At 43.8% G+C, this 17,720-nt stretch overlaps 1 protein-coding gene across 4 annotated transcripts in view; it reads left to right on the top strand.

Moving 5' to 3' along the window:
* The window catches only part of Slc39a11 (solute carrier family 39, member 11), a 333,089-nt gene that overhangs the window by 90,242 nt on the left and 225,127 nt on the right, over positions 1-17,720 (top strand). For all 4 annotated transcript variants that reach the window (XM_013037855.1, XM_013037857.1, XM_013037854.1 and 1 more), the window contains exon 4: positions 12,694-12,852. In XM_013037855.1, coding sequence (XP_012893309.1) covers positions 12,694-12,852 — 159 coding nt within the window. The remainder of the gene's footprint in view (positions 1-12,693; positions 12,853-17,720) is intronic.

The following is a 17,720-nucleotide window of genomic DNA, read 5'->3' as shown; positions in this document are numbered from 1 at the left end:
GCTGAAATCTGAGGATCTTGGTTCAAAGCCATCCCGGGCAGCAAAGTCTGTGAGACTCATATCTCCAATAAACCACTAGAAAACCGGAAATGGCGCTGTGGCTCAAGCGGTAGAGTGCTTGCCTTGAGCTGAAGAGTATAGGGACAGCGCCCAAATCCAGAGTTCAAGCCCCACAACTGACAAAAAAAAAAAAAGTTTCATGGAGCTAGGCACCAGTGGCTCACGCCTGTAACCCTAGTTACTCAGGAGGCTGAGGTCTGAGGATCATGGTTCAAAGCCAGCCTGGGCAGGAAGGTCAATGAGACTCTAATCTCCAATAAAAAAAACCATCAGAAAAACTGGAAGTGGCGCTGTGGCCCAAGTAGTAGAGCACTAGCCTTGAGCCTTGAGCTGAGGGACAGCACCCAGGCCCAGAGTTCAAGACGCACAACCAACCAAAAAAAAAAAAAGTTTCATGGATTTTTCTACCTGGGCTGGTTTTGAACTGCAGTCCTCAGATCTTGGCCTCCTGAGTAAGCTAGGATTACAGCTGTAAGCTACCAGCTCTTAGCTCTGGCCCTAAGTTTTTGAATCATTGACCCCCTTCTCCTCTTGCAAGTAATTGCTTCCCATTGTTGCTTGAGAAATTTGATTCCACATTTTAAAGTAATTTATCTTGTCCTTCACTCACTTTCCCTTTAACAGTTTCTTTACTGGCCCTCTGCTCTCTAACAGAGTTGATTTTTTTTTTTTAATGCCACTCCTGAGGCTTGAATTCAGGGCCTAAGTGAGTTCTATACCTGAGCCTTTCGCCTAAGGCTGATGCTCTATCACTTGAGCCATACCTCTGCTTCTAGCTTTTTGGTGGTTAATTGGAGTTAAGAGTCTCTAGGACTTTCTTGCTCTTGCTGGCTTTGAACTACCATCCTTAGATCTCAGTCTCCTGAGTAAGCTAGCATTATAGGCATTAACTACTGACACCAGCTTCATCAGTCTTATTAGTTGGAATTGCATTTCCTGGACAGTCATTTTCCTCATTCTCTTCTATCCTATTTGCCCTTCCTCCCTGGGTCATTTCACATCTCTCACTTTATCACACACATGGGTTGAGTATTCTGACTGCATTTGCCTCCAGTTCACTTTTCCATTTATCTATCATCCCTCTCCCCTCCTTACACTAGTTTCAGCTTCCTTATTTTGTTACCTGTCTGTTAATTGTTCTAAGGTCTAGGAGTGTCACTTCTGCAGACTATACTTCAGTCAACCTGATTGTATATATAAGCATATGTCTCTGATGTATTTGCATGAGAACATTTCACCCTTTATCTGTCTGGATTTGGCTTACTTTGTTCAGGATGATACTTTACAGATCCATCCATTTCCTTATTTCTTTGCACATAACCTAGTTTCACTTTTTTTTTGGTGGCTGCATAAAATTCTGTTTGTGTGTGTGTGTGTAAAACTTTAAAAAATCCATTTATTATGGGGCATCTGGGCAGTTTCTATAACTTTTGAGCAAAAGACCCTGAGTTAAAAAAAGAGAAACCTTTTCTTTGTATAAATATTCTTATTTGCACACATTACTATTATGTCTGTTGCTGTTTCCAGTTTATATATGGGGAAGTAGTAATCCTGAAGAGAGGTTAATCTCTTACCCAGCGTTTCTAAGCTGGTCAACCGTGGCTTCTTGGACCTGAACAACCCAGGGAGTCTTATACCAAAGTTCTGCTTTTCCACTACCTTTCATAAGGAGAACAACAGAAAGAAAAAAAAAACATAGTAGGCAGGCTTAGAAAATCATCTGTGGGAGTTGGGTTATCAACTAAAGTACAGGACATCCAGTTCAACAGTACTTCTGATAAAGAACCATTGAGTGTTTAAATATGTTCTAAATATTATGTGAGACATATTAAAAACATGCCCATTGTGTATCTGAAATCCAGCTTAACTGGATGTCTTCTACTTTTATTAACTAAATCAGGAGAGGGGAGGCCCTCCCCTCTCCACTGCTCCTCTTCCCCAGTCCTCCCCCTTTTCACCTCTCCTCTTCCCCTCTACATCTGGTCCCCCCCCTCCCCGCCGGTACTGAGGTTTGAACTGAGATCCTGAGTTCTAACTGGGTTTTTGGCTCAAGGCTGGCACTCTATCACTTGAACCACAGCTCTACTTCCAGCTTTTTACTGGTTAATTGGAGATTTGATCCTCCTGGATTTGTCTCCCCAGGCTGGCTTCTAACCATGATCCTCAGGCATCAACATCCTGAGTAGCTATGATTACAGGTGAGCACTGGCACTGGCTTAGGGCAGGGCTTTTTCACACTTCATCCAGTGCCTTCCTGTGGTTCTACCCTGTCATACCTCACTCAGCTCTTGCCCTCACCTCTTGGAATCACTGCTCCCACACCCTCCCACACCCACAGCATCTTTCATCTCTCAGGTACATTAGGACACAAAGTACTTGGAGGGACCCACATTTTCACAAATGGATGCAAGGTTTGGAATGAGATGTGGCCTTTTTACTTCTTGACCTTTCAGGTCTTGGCCTTGAACCACACTGCTAGTTCAAGCCAAGAGAGGTACAAAGGCAGAGGCTGGTGCTTGTGAGCAAAGTGGAGCAGCTCATTCCTCATTCTTCAGAGTTTTCTCTCAGTGGAGGCAGACAGCTGTCTCTGCTCCCCTCCTTCTAGTACTGGCAGGGGCTGCTTCCTTGGCCGCCAGATCTGGGACAGATTGGAGCAGTATGGGGACGGGAGGCCAGGCCAGCTGGCGCAATTGTCCATCAGGATGCCCACAGTGAGAGGTGCTGATAGAAGGGTGGCTGGGTGCCATGGAGAGGCGGCAGGGGTAACATGTTCACACCCTTTTTAATCAATCTGCATGGAGTTAATCATTGAGGCAAACTGAAGGATTCTGGGAGTCCTTTATTTAGTGAATCTGAAAGAACTGGAGTAATTTCTTTTAAACTTGTACCTGGTTGAAATAGTGGGTTTGTGGGTGAGGAGTCTTAAGTGTATTTGACTTTGGAGCTAAGGTCTGGGTGTTCCAGTCTAGGTGAGTCTCCCCCACACGGCATTTGTCTGTAAATGTTTGTTGAGTGCACTGGACTTGGGAGCTTAGATGTGGAGCAGGAGCAGGTTTGGAGCTGACTCTTTTCCAGCTATTTCCACACATTTGAGTTATAATTAGGTCATTCAGTATGTTTGAGGAGCAGGTACATCTTGAGTGATTGCTTTAAGATATTTACTATGGAGGTAGGTGCCAGGTGCTGGTGGCTCATGCCCACAATTCTACCTACTCAGGAGGCTGAGATCTGGGGATAACAGGTTGAAGTCAGCCCAATGAAGAAAAGTTCATGAGAGCATCTAGTTAATTTGCAAAAATGTTGGGCTAGGGGTATGGCTCAAGTAGTAGAACATCAGTTGAGCCACATGAGAACAGGAGGCTGTGAGTTCAGACCCTGGCCCTGGCACAGATTAAAAATCCTGAGTAAGCCAGGTGCCGGTGGCTCACGTCTATAATCCTAGCTACTCAGGAGGCTGAGATCTGAGGATCACGGTTCAAAGCCAGCCCAGGCAGGAAAGCCTGGGTGAGACTCTTATCTCCAATCAACCACTAGAAAACCAGAAGTGGTGCTGTGGCTCAAGTGGTAGAAGGCTTGCCTTGAGCTGAAGAGCACAGGGACAGCACCCAGGCCCATAGTTCAAGCCTCCTGACCGATCCCCCCCCCCCAAAAAAAAAAAATCCTGAGCTAGCAAGTGAATACTTACAACATCTAAGGCATCTCTGTCAAGGACCTGTGGCCACTGAGAATGGATGCTGCAAATTCTCTTTGGATATGATTGCTATGCTTGCCCGGTATTGTTTGGTTTAGGATAGGTTGGCTCTCAGCTCTGGGCCTAGACCTTGTCATTACTTAGAGATTATACTGGATTGTCCCAGCCTACTCCAGGGGACCATTTCAGAGTGGATTCCAGAACCTCAAGGTCAAACATAATGTCCATTGGATCAAGGCATCCAGTCTTCCTACAACTTAAAAGATGTGATCGCTATACAAAAATATGTACCATCATCAGGCCAACTGAGATTTGTTATAGCAACATTAATTATAAGCAAGTTTTATATATTAGTGTTAACTGCAACTTTACATGTACTTACACTGCTTTGTAATCCATCTCCAAAGGTCTGATAACAAATAAGTAGAATAACAAATAATGGCATCACTACTTCATGATGAAAGGATCAAGTATTCAAATACACAATATAGGTGGATCTCCAAGTAATAGTAACACACGGGGTGTTGGGGGGAGTACAAGCAAAGTAAACACCTTTGGTTCTTATTGTATGAAATCCTAGACTGCAAACAAGTTTGCCAGCAAATGTTTGATTGAGGAGATGAGTATCTAGGGAGGGAGGAAGGGATTCATAATGGAAGGAAGGCACAGGGTCACTTGGGGGATGACTGCTCTGTTCAATACCATGATTGGAAAGGGTTGCATGGCTCTGTAGCATATCACATCTTAGTTTTTGACTGTGTGCACTTTATATCAGTGGGTAGCTTAACAACTCATTTTAAAAATGGTTCCATGAATTGAGTGCTGATGGCTTTGAGCAAAAAAGCTGAATGACAGCACCCAGGCACTGAGTTCAAGCCCCAGTACTGGTCCCAACCAGCAAACAGGATGGTTCCATGAAAAATCTGGGTCTCCTTTTTTTCTTGAAAAACCACATTTAGAAAAACCTGTGTCAATTCCACTGTCATCCTCCAAGTCCTTTGTGAGAGACTGCCCCATCTTAATAGAAGTAAAGTTTAACAAACAATGAAAGCTGCATTTCTGTGTGAGCCATGAATGTCAGCTGTTCTGGGTTAGAACTTCACTCTGGCTCCATTTCCTGCCTACACAGCAATATCCTTGAAGTGAACAGTGCAGCTGGCTTTAGAATCTGGCTAGAAATCCAGAAAAATGTTCAGATCAACCCTGCCAGTGACCATGGCCAGAGGGGAGAGAGAGCCTTATGTCCAGCAGTCTGACATGAGGTAGTGTCCATGTCATGTCTCAGACCAGGCCCCTCCCTGGGAGCACATGGCCTCTAGATTACACATCCACCCCAACTCTTTTTCACAGACAGTGTCTTCTACCAGCGATAATTATGCTTAGAGGACTTGGGGTTTCCCTCCAGCAAATGGAACAAAAAGCACAGAGTATGTATCCACTGAACATATCAGGGTACCCTCACTCATTGGTAGAGGAGAAATGGCCTCAGACACAGTTACTGATAGTGGGAGCCTCAGGCAAAGGGTTTTCAGGCAGGCCAGAGAGTATAGCCCAGTCTTTTCAGCTTCTCCCCACCTGGTGCCCAGAGGAAGCCTCTCCAGTGTGGCCCTGTGAATTCTACAACTCACCTGTATAACCAGCACCTCAAGTGAGATAGAGGACACTTGTGACGTCACAGGGAGAGGTCTTGTTCCCAGAATCCATCCTGCTCCTCCTCCCAGCAAAAAAAAACAAAAAACAAAAAACTGGAAGACCCTGTCCCCATACGTTAGTGTGGCATGCTCTTCTGCTTAAGTAGAATCATACTGTGTGTGTGTGTGTGTGTGTGTGTGTGTGCATGCATAAGAGGGTATATGCATAAGTGCATGTGTGCATCTGTTATTGGTCTTCTTTTATTCAGTGAAGTGATTTTGAGATTCATCCAATGTTTCCAGAAGCACAGGAGTTTTTCTCCTTTTCATTGCTAAGGAGTATTTTATTTTATAAATATACTACAGTGTGTTTATCCATTCTCTTGGTGATGGCCATTTGGATTGTTTCCAGTGTGTGGCTACTATGAATAAAACTTCTGTGAATGTTCTTGTGCAAGGCTTTCTGTGGACATATGTTTCTATTTCTTTTGGGCAACTGTCTAGGAGAAGAATTACTGGGTCATATGGTAGGGTTTTTTTTTTTTTTTTTTAAGCAAATATGCCCTTCTGTAGTTTGAGAATAGGAGCCAAGCACCTGCCCATCACTGGCAATGGTGGGTGAAAGCTAAGAAATGTTAGGTCATTCATGCAAGCCTTTGACAATTAATAACCATAATTGCAGCTGAATGTAATTGATTATAATTTAGAGCTGTTTGATTTAATTCTGTGAAATTATATAAAGCTGATATATCATGAGGGTTTGTTGATAAAATCACATTAAGTTCAGATATAGCTCCCATTGGAGTTTGATTCATGCTTGAGTCATGACTAGTCCCTAACCTGCCAGATTTGAAAGCTGACTCAATGCAGAATTCAGGTGGTTCCTCACCGTGGGTTTCTGATCAAGTGACTCAGGGTTGAAGGGACCTGGGTGACCACATCTGGTGGGGTCACATGCAAATTCCTTCCTTCTTCCCAGGCTCTCCATCCTCACCTCTTCACTCTCACTCCTGTCCCATGGGTTTCCATTCTACCTTCCGACATCCATCTAATTTCTGATGCTAACTTAGTCTCCTTTACTTCACTCAACCCTAGTGGTTGCATACTGCTGACCCTTCAATCCTGGCATCACCTGAGGGCCTTTTGTGTGTATAAATGGTCATATTCATCTCTATTTTGAAGTTCCCAGTTGATTCTAGTATGCAGCCTAATTACCTACTATCTGAAGTCCAAGCTGTGCTGTCTGGCTTCCTAATCATGGACACCCAGTCGTTAGACCCTGCATGCCCTCTTTCTTAGCCAGACCCATCGCATGCTTGTCTTTTCAGATCCTGTCCCCCACTGCCCTGCCCAGCCAGTAACCTTTGTAAACCACATCCAGCTTTCAAGAACCTTTCCATTCCTTTTGCGGTTATACTTTTCCTTTTCTGTTTTTGCATTGGTACCTCATTACTTAGAATGACTGTAGACCTGACTTACCACTTCACATGTCTCTTTGCCTATCACTTCACATGTCTTCTGCAGTCTCTTAGGTGTGCAGCTACCTCTTCATTAAGGCAGGACTCAAGTGGACTTTGGATCTACTTTCCCTTTATTTCTCAGGGTCAAGAATAATGTTGGCTATACAGTGACCACTGATGGGCAGCTACTTATTGGTTGACTTGAAAGATTATAAATATCTGATTTGGAGACAGAACTTAGAGGCAGTCCTTAGCTTCTGCCCTTGGGGAATGATGATTGTCTTTGTTTTATGCATTGCAAGTTTGTGTTGACTCCTTAGTTACACAGTAGCCATTTGAAGTTGGACTCCACATTTGTTTTTTTGAACACAGTTGATGGGAGTCCTACTCTGGAACAGATTCTGAGATTCTTGCTAGTCATCTGTAGATTTCTGGGCTCCTTCCTTAGAGGTGTGTGAATAACTGTTACTCGCTCTACTGCATGGTAATAACTATGTGTATTAATAATTTTCTCTCCACTTTTTATGAAGGGGGAAATCTTGTTTCATAGCTCAGATCTTCTTTCAGTATTTAAACTGTTGTTGGGATAATAAAAGGAATACTTAACTACACCCATCACCCCAGAGCATTCTTACGTCTCCCTCAAGTAGCTCTTCATAAATTCATTGCTGTTTCCAGAGCTTAAATTGTTCCAAAATGAGCACTTACACAGAAATGAATAGCTTCACCTACTGTGAACTGAGGTGTGTAGCAGGTTGTTTTTGGTTATTCTGTGCTGGTACTGCTGACACCAGAAGGCAATTAATAGCATTATAAAGAATGGACCCCTGTGGCATGGTATTTCAAGAACAGGGATCTTATTATAAGCTAAGTTGTAAGAACTACAGAAGGGATTTTTATTCTGGAAACATGAGAAGGGTTGTAACTGTCTGCTGATTTGAAGTATTTTCTTGAGTCCCTTTCAGCCTCTGGCATTAAGGCTGAAACTTAGGAGCCCTCAAGAGAAATACACATTCCAGGTGGGTGGTAGGGTACTAGGCAGAGACATTTCTGAAGAAAGCTCTTTTGTGACCAGGATCCTTTATCCCATTGGATTTCCATTGTAGAATTGGGGTGAGGGTGTGGGAGGGTGCCAGTGTCCCCTCTCCAGTGTATAGCCAGTTGCCTTTCCCCCTGTTTCATGACACCTTTGGCTGGACAGGGGTGGGTGGGTGTTGCTGACTGTTGGGTGGAACAGCTGCTTGGCTGTTTCAGGTACTGGTGGAATGTAGGGTCAGTTTGCATCTGTTCTAGGCTGGTCCCCTAGGCGGTCCCTGGTCCCCTTTGTGGGCCTATTTGCACCCTCATTTCAAAGGCTATTCTGGGGACTGAGCCACTTTGCTTCTCATTCTCTTGCCTGGGCCCATGTGTTACCTTCCCAGGGTGTCTGTCAGTGATTGCCTTCCAAAACATTATGGCTGCTGTGTCCTCTGTCCCCATGGATTCCTGTCCCTGCATTTTGATTTTGTGGGCATAGGGTTCCTCTAGCAGGAGTGCAGGAGAGCACAGCTTAAACTTTGGTAAGGTTTCCTATTGGATTATGTTGTCATGTTGGCATTAATAAACATTTCAAAAGCTTAGAAGGAAGTGATTCTCTGATTAGATGTACTGAGTAGGTAACATTGTGAATTGTGATTTTTAAGGAGCTTTTATATTAAGTTTGTTTGCGTTATAGGAATAAAGTTTTGAATAAATCTAGTTTTGATTTTTATTCAGCTGGTAATCCAGTTGCCCAATATTGTTTAAGGAGGATGCTCTCTTTCCTCCACTATTCTAGAGTGTCTTGATAAGTATTAATCAAATCTATTTATCTGCTTAAAAAAAAGACTTCAAAGAATTTTAAACATCCAAGAAATGATGTGTAGCTTTGGGGCTAGGAATGGGTTTGGATTCAGGACTGGATTTACTGTCCCAGGGTGGTCATTTCCATCTGGATGTCCTTGAGCTATAAAAAGGAGGCTGCAGGCCCACTATTTTCCTGACCCTACAGAGCAAACCATGGGTGCCATGGCTTCATTCCTTTGCTCTGTCTGCCTTTTGACCCCTCAGTGGAGATGACCTCCCTCAATCTTCTCTGAACCTCTGAGACTGTGCTTATTATCTTTAGTTTTTAATATGTTCTTTCCAGTTTTTTCTTCCTTCCCTCCTTATCTCCCTACCCTTCCCTCCCTTTCCTTCCTTCCTTTTTTTTTTCCCTCTACCTCTTGCATCATAGCTCCACTTCCAGCTTTTTGCTGAGTAACTGGAGGTAAGAGTTGTATGGACTTTACTGCCTGGACTGGCTTTGAACCACAATCCTCAGATCTCAGTCTCCTGGGTAGTTAGGATTATGAGCCACCAGCATCTGGCTAACAGGCTCTTTATTTAGAATGTATTTTAGGTTTTCAGAAAAGCTTCACAAATAGTTCAGGGAGTTTCTGTGTATGTTTTGTCTGGCTTTCCGTAATGTGAACATCTTGTGAAAATCATGATCGTTCCAGTGAAGACTTCTGAGTCCTAGATAAGTTGATTCTTAGACGAAAAGTTCACCATGTAATCTCTTCTGTTTTGAAATCCCCAGCATCAGCTCCACTAGAATGGGAATGAACAGTGAGTTCCTTAATTACTGTTTGCCTATCTATTGCTAAGGTACTTAGGGGCTATTAATAGATGTAAATTTGTGAGGTGTGATTTATCTTCCAGAGGCAAATGTTTAGCAGGTTCATTACCACTGTTTATTACTTGTCAAAACTTTCTACTTCTGGATTTTCTTGGAGTAGTTCATATCACAATGTTAAGAGAACACCCATGGGATCAATTTGGTGCCATTGTTATTGATATTGATTCATTGTAGACTTTTTTACATTTATTTTTAAAATGGATGCATAGTAATTGTATGCATGTAGTAATAATTGCAGTCCGTAAGTACAGAGTGTATATATCATACAACAATCTTAATCAGAGTATTCCCAGTATTTGATAACTTTAAACACTCATTTCCTTGTTGTAGTGCATTGAAGAGTCCTTGTAACTAGTTACATAGTTGTCAGCTGTGCCCATCCTTTTACTTATTCCTCCTGTCTAATTGTAACTTTGTATCCATTGACTGATCAGAGTTCTGTTTTCTACTTCTAAGGGAAAGGCTTTCAGATTACTTTGGATCCTGTCATATTTGTGATGTCCTCTAGTTCCATCCATGTTCCACCCATGTTGTTGCAACTAAGATTTCATGCCTTTTAGCTGGGTGCCAGTGGCTCATGCCTGTAGCTACTCAGGAGGCTGAGATCTGAGGATCACAGTTTGAACACAGTCTAGGAAGGAAAGTCTGTGAGACTCTTAATGCCAATTAACTAGCAAAAAAACAAAACAAAAGCCCAAAAGTTCAGGGACAGTGCCTAGACCCTTAGGTAAAACTCCAGGACTGGTACCAAAGATTTCATGCCTTTTAAGGTCAAATAATATTCCATTATAGATACTTAGTACATTTTCCTTATCCTTTCATCCTTTGGTGGGTGTTTAGGTTGGCCCCCTGTCTTTGCTCTGTGAATAGCACTACCATAGATCTGAAGGTGCACATAGGTATCTCTCTGGTATACCTAATTTCATTTCATTTATGAGTGCAGAGGCTGGAGGAGTTCAAAAGGTATATGTGAGAGTGCCCTATCCCCTCATCATGGGATGAGTGTGGGAGGGTCTAAAGGATGCTGTGATTATCTGGGTTCTTCAGCTACAGAATTGTTCAAGTTGAGATGTAGCAGAGGCCCTGAAACATGCAGGGAGAAAGGTTACAGATGGGTCAGTCTTTCAAGGACCTATTCATCTCTGGGTCACTGTGCAGGTGATTTTTGATGGAGAGCTACCAAGGGCTGTTGGACTATAAGCTAGTATAGCCACTTCTGGAAAAGGGGTGGGTGATGCTGGATGAGGTGTAGTAGGGGTCAGGGAGCTCTTGGCTTGCCTTTGATTTTTTTTTTTTTTTTTGTGTGTGTATGGCCTGGCTTAACTGCAGCACCCATCTGGTTTACATGAGGTACTTTCATTTGGTCCCGGAGTCTTGGGACAGATGCAGTTTTCTGTGGGCAGTATTAAGACTTTTGCCAAGGAGAATTTGGCCAGGGCAGGAAGTTTTGTGTGGATGGTGGCATTTATGGATTTATGCATGTGTTTGTTCTTGGCTTCTGTATCTGTCATTCTGCATCTGTCGCCGGAATATTATTTTGGAGAAGGATGATTCAGGTGTGTTTTCTTTTTCTAAAAGCAAGGCATAATTAAGTAATTTTTAGAAACACATTCAACATTTTATGTGTTGGTGAGGACTGTCATGTAGTTTCGTCAGAAGGTGGGTGTACTGTAGCCATGAGGATGTCATAGCATAGACAAGAGCAAACAGTTGTGGTTGACTGTTTAAATCTGGCCACCACTGGAGACCTCATCACCTCTGATCAGTTTGACCTTGGTGAGATCTGAGAGCAGCTTTTCCCTTCTCCTTCGTTTCTCCCCTCATTGAGTTGCTTGGTCAGTTCCCTGGATCTGCCACTTACTGCCCATGAAAAGGAGCAGCTGCGTTACTATTCAAGATTTTCTTTCTTTGTGTGCATGAACCGCATCTCCACTTCCAGATTTTTGGTAGAGATACGAGTCTCATGGACTATCTTGCCTGGGCTGGCTTTGAACCAGGATGCCCAGGTCCCAGCCTCCTGAGTAGCTAGGATCAGAGGCCTGAGCCACCAGACCCCAACTGAAATTCATTGTCCTTATTTTCATATAGTAGTAGAAGATAATGCCTCCTGAGGTTGTGATGGTAAGACAGGGATCAAATGTCAGTCTTCCTGGAAATGGTATGTGATGGGTAAATACTAGTGCCTCTCTGCCTTTTTTTTTTGTCAGTTGTGAGGCTGGAACTCTGGGCCTGGGCGCTGTCCCTGACCTCTTCAGCTCAAGGCGAGCGTTCTACTACTTGAGCCACAGCGCCACTTCCTGTTTTCTGGTGGTTTATTGGAGATAGGAGTCTCACGGTCTTTCCTGCCCGGGCTGGCTTTGAACCATGATCCTCAGCTCTCTGCCTCCTGAGTAGCTAGGATGACAGGTGTGAGCCACCAGTGCCTGGCCCTCTCTCTTTGTAGGCAACAGAAAATGTATGAGACTGATTTGACACTGGCCTACTGGTGGTCTCCAAATGTTTTCAAGAATGTCACTTATCACAGAGGAAAGGCACCTTCTTTGAAGCAACGGAGATCAGACAAAGACCTAATATAGCTAAAAAGCAAAAGAACAGAGATTTCAGCTCAACAGAAGGAGGTACTCTGTACTAATTAGAGTGATGTTATAATGTAGTGGAGCTCATGAAGTGATGAGCAATTTGTTTTGGAAGCATTCAGTTAGAACAGGATTTCTCAATGCTGTTATCGACACTGGGGGCTAGGCAATTCTTTGTTTCTGTGCTGTGCATAGAATACCAGCACTTTACCCCTACTCACCAGATGCTCCTACTACTGTGCCCTTATTATGACAATTGGAAAAAGTCTCCAGATATTGCCTTGGGTGCAAAATTTCTGCAAGTTGAGAAACATTGGGCCTGAGGCTAGATGATGGCGAACTGGATTCCCTCATCCCAGGTCAACTCTATCCTGTCCTGAATTGGGTTTTTACTACTGTAGTTCCAGGAGAAATATTAATTCTGGGGTCACCTGTTTGGTTGGGATAGTTTCTATGCCTGAGATTAAACACCTGAGAAACTACAGAGTGCCCTTTGAACCACAGAAAGCAGCTGAGGTTCCCAGAGGGAAGACCTCAGGGTGATTTAATGGTCTATTGCTGGCTGTGCCTTTTGCAGGTCATGTTGGCAGCTTCCTATTGGTCTCTGCTGGCCCCAGCAGTGGAAATGGCCACATCCTCAGGGAACTTCGGTGCCTTTGCCTTCTTCCCCGTGGCTATTGGCTTTACCCTCGGTGCTGCTTTCGTATACTCAGTGGACCTCCTGATGCCTCACCTGGTGAGTATTGCTGTCTTCTAGTTATCTACCCCTGTGCGATATTAATTTCTCTTCAAGCTTGAGACATGCCTTCATGCTGCATTAGCCAGTAGAGTCTACACAGGTAATGAGGCATGAAAGGGATCTTGGTACTATGATTTGTCATCCCCTTACTTACATTTCAGTAAGTTCAGAATTTGAATGTCAGATACCATTACAAACCCAGATGTTGTGATGGGTGGCTCCGGATAGATGTCTATGAGGGCAGAGCTAGAGTGGGGGAAAGGAGAGGCAGGTCTTGATCCTGGCCCTGGCCCTTGGGGAGCCGGTGATATCATCAGAGAGATAACCACACACCTGCCTGTATAGGGCAGCATGTGACCATAAATAGGCCCATGGGAGGGTGAGGATGGAAAGGCCTAGCAGCAAGGGCTCAGGGTTTGATCTCACATCTGCTGTGTACTTGTTCCATCTCACCGCTCCAATTTCCCACTGAGGGGCTATAAAGTGGGGGAAAAAGATTAAAAAGGTACCAACATTGGAGGTAAGCTAGAGATTTTAGGCATTTTGTTTTTCCAAAATTAGGCCAACAAGTTGGGAGTGGATGAGCATGTAATTGCTCCCAGAGAAGCCTGGCACAAACTGCACTGCAGCCTGAAGGTTGTAATGGCTGAGCAGAGCAAGCCAAGGCCAGGCCATGTGTGGCAGCCACAGGCCATGGCTAAAGCCCATTAACAGAGTACACTGCTACTGTTGGCAGAGGAGAAGGGGTGATGCCAGTGACACTGTGGGGCCGGCATGTACAGTTTCCCCAGGTACTTCTCCCCAGTAAGTCCTGGAGCTGGTACTTGATCACCCAGAAAGTGAACAGGTACAGGAAGAGTTACATGGGGGAGCTTGAGGTAAAAAACCATTTCCTCACTCAATCACGGGGAAGTAGGAAGGATTCTCCCTCCTGCCTCCCTCTTCTCTTTCTTCTTTCTTACTTTGTTAGATAGGATAATTTCCCTAAGTATCCCTCACTAGTCCTGAACTCACAGTCTTCTGTCTTTTAAGTGCTGAGAATATAGGCCATGCCCACCTCCTTTCTTCTTCCTTGTATTAAATTCCTGACTAGAGGAAGAGAAAGAAGACTTCCTAAGATCTTAGTTTTTGGACAGTGAGGTGAATGAGAAACGAGTTGCTCGTAGGGGTGAAGCACTATCCTTTGGCCCTGGTAGTTGGATGTGAAGGTTGGGTGGACAGTTGTGATGCTGGCCTGAGGAAACACCATCTGTCTTTTATCTCCTCTCCCCTCACCCCCATTGAAAGCTTGAATGGCCTTGAGTATTCTGCTCTCAGGACATTCAGGTCCTTGTTGTTGAATGTAGCTATGCAGTACGACTTCTGAGATTCTCATAGTGAGCTACCTTATCCTGTTTTTTTTTTGCCAGTCCTGGGCCCTGTCCCTAAGCTTCTTTTGCTCAAGGCTAACACTCTACCACTTGAGCCACAGCACCACTTCTGGCCTTCTCTGTATATGTGGTACTAAGGAATCAAACCTAGGGCTTCATGCATGCTAGGCAAGTACTCTACCACTAAGCCACATTCGCAGCCCCAGTCCACCAAGCTGTAGATAAATCAGCTTCTGGAGAATATCTACTTGCCCTGGCATAAAGACCTTGTCATCAGAAGGCTTGAGCCCCACAGTAGTGGATAGAAGTCTGGCTTAGCCCCTCTGTCTAGCCTCCTGCTAAGTCCCATTCTGTCTCCTCACCAAGGCCTGGCCTGCCTGAGTACCTGAGCCATTCTTGGTGAGGGCACTTTGCAGTCGTGATGTGGCCTTACTCTTGGGACTGGGGGCAGGGTGGTAGAGGTGTCAGACCTGTGTCAGGTGTATTTGCCCAGCTGCTGAATAGAGGGGCTTTCTCTGAGCCGTGTAAATAGTTAGCAGCCAATTTGTACTGCTCAATGGTTTTTTTTTAACCTTTTGATTCATATTTGTTTTAATATATGGAGAAGCTCCCAGTGGTGGGCCCTAAGTAGATAATCAAGATCAGGGTTGGGGCAAGCGCTCAGAAAGAGCCGTCACAGCCATTAGTGCTCAGACCCCTGTTGATTGTCAGAAAAGTCAGTGAACATCTGTTCTAGGACATTGGGAAAGAAATTAATTCTCACCATTAATATGAGAGGGTGAAATTATCTCAGAAGGCCTTCCAAATAGATGGGCTTTATATCTAATTGTTACATTCCCTGAATACAAGTGTTGTCAGAAGAGTCGCTCTTGGAAAAAAGTCTATTGACCTTCACTCTGATGCCAACTAAAGGTTTACCTTGGTGTCACTATTAATTTGGTTACCAATGTGGAAAGAGCGGCAGCTTGGATCTTTAAGATGCTTTGATTTAGAGACGTCTAAGTTAATGGGCTTTGATCTGGAGTCCATGTGGTTGATTCCAGCATTGATTGAGAATTCACTTTTGAAATGTGTGCTGCTCTGGGAATTTACAAACCAGCAGCTTGTAAGGCTGTGGGAAGTTGTGTGGGCAAATTCAACCTGAGATCCATCCAACCCCCAATTCATTCACCTTATACAAAGATCACCGGACAGCGGATGGCCCCAGAGCAGGGTGAGGTGGGTGGGTATGGAGTCATTGTCTAAAGCTGTGTCTAGGGGGCTTTTGTCCTTTAGAACCGGCTCATGGATAAAGGGAGGCCTGTCTGCAGAAAAGTCCCAGCATTCCTTTCTTCTAGTTTTTATTTATTTTATTTATTTACTTCCAGTTTTTAAGAACTTTCTTGTGTCAATACTGGGGCTTGAGCTGAGGGCCAGTGTGTTCTCCCTTAGCCTTTTCCTTTAAGGCTGGCATTCTACCACTTGAGCACAGCTCCGCTTCCATTTCTTTTGTGTGTGTGTTTTGTTTTTTTTTGGTTATTAATTGGAGATGAGAATCTCTTGGACTTTTCTGCACAGGCTGGCTTTGAACTGCGATCCTCTGATCTTAGCTTCCTGAGTAGCTAGGATTACAGGTGTGAGCCACCAGTACCTGGTGAGCATACCTTTTTGTTTCCTGGACAACAGGGTGAAAGGAAGTGAGTCTCTGTATTATTTCACCTGAAGGAACAAGCACATGAAAAATGTGGTTTAAAGCATCTACATCATGGGCCCAATTTGAACTGTCACCATTCATCCATAGGTCCAGTGCTGGACTTCAGAGCTGCTGATCTTAGTTATAGATTCAGGAACTGTAGGGCAGGAAGACTCTGGGGTTGGCAGGAAGGAAATAGTTAATATATGCCTGTGTTCTTTAGCTGCATTTCTGTTCAGTCAGCTTTACAGATTTATTTGTCTCCCTGTTGGAGTTGAAGCAAAATATTGCTCATGAAAAGGGTTTTACTCATCATGACCTGTCAGGTCAAAGCCCAGGTGGTTTTGTTAACTTCAGATATATCAAGTCGCTCCCCAAATTGGATTTTTATTTCTGTTTATTTGTCTAGGAATAAAGGAGAGAAGGCTCATGCAGTAACAGTTAATGGGAAGTGAACAGAGCTGGCTTCATAGCGGCTTTGCTAAATGTTATCTTAATGAAGGAGGAAAGCTGGGACATGGGTTAGGAGGTGCAGCTAAGCCTGGGAATAGGTCTGATGAGGGACCATTCTTAGCCCTGAGGTCATGCAATGAGCATAAAATGGGGGCTTTTTGGGTGCCTGTGATCTTTATAGTTTATCTGTGTAAAGTTCAGGAGTGGCTACAGGTAGGGAGCCATCACTTAGGGTTTTAAGCAGTGATATTTCTATTGGGTTGTGATTCTAGGCTTGTGTCATTGTTTGCAACCATATAGGTGTCATATCAAAGCAATACAGAAATCTTACTCTAGAATATTAAAACTTTTTTTTACATGAAATTATCTTCCATTTCCCCCTCATCTTCCCAGACCACACATTAACTGCCATCATCAATTGAGTGAAATATTTTTTCCAGACTCATCACTTCAATGGGTGTATTTTTCCAGTCCAGTCCAATCCTTTCTCCTTTTCTTTATTATTATTATTATCATCATCATTATTTTAAGTTAAAGAAAACTAGTTTTAGACAGGTGTAGTGGCACATGCTTATCATCTCAGCTATTCAGGAGGTAGAGGTAGGAGGATCTTGGTTTGAGGCCATCCTGGGCAAATAGGCTCTTATCTGAAAAACAAACTAAAAAAAGAACTGAGAGCATGGCTTAAGCAGTATAGTAGTGCTTGGAGCTCTAAGTTCAGTCCTTAGTACTACAAAGATAGTGAGAGTGAGAGCAAGAGCCAGCGAGCAAGAGACAGACAGTATATTCATGATGTTATATCCTTTAATATTGAAGATTAAACACTTTTTTTTTGTCAAGTAGGCTTTGAATGCACTTTCTGATGACAGGAGCCCTGCTGATTACATTGAGCATGAAGCATTTCCAGCCACCAGAGAGTGACACCAACAGAAGTTCCGTGCCTATTCAAAGTCCTGTGTATCCATTGGGTGAAGTCTACACCAAAACTATCTCCTTGGCCTTCACAAGTGCCATGAGCACATATTTATATTTGTTCCCAGTTGGAATGGGTCTTTTGTGTGATACTTCTGCATTTAAGATAGTTTTATGGCAGCAAGTGTTAGCATATTCCTGTAAGTACAGCTATTTGGGAGGCAGAGATGGGAAGGTTTGTGGTTTGAGGGCAGCTTCGGTGAACAAAGATGATGAGATCCCTATCTCCACTAATATACCGGAAGTGGAAGCAGTACTTGTCATTCCAGCTGTGGTGGAAGGCGTAAGTAGGAGGATTGTGGTCTGATGTCCTGGTAAGTAGGAGGATTGTGGCCTGATGTCCTGGTAAGTAGGAGGATTGTGGCCTGATGTCCTGGTAAGTAGGAGGATTGTGGCCT

This window comes from Dipodomys ordii, unplaced genomic scaffold (genome assembly GCF_000151885.1).
Source record: "Dipodomys ordii isolate 6190 unplaced genomic scaffold, Dord_2.0 Scaffold7, whole genome shotgun sequence".
Lineage (NCBI taxonomy): Eukaryota > Metazoa > Chordata > Mammalia > Rodentia > Heteromyidae > Dipodomys > Dipodomys ordii.
Note: the sequence above shows the minus strand (reverse complement) of the source record. Positions and strands in the feature narration are given on the sequence as shown.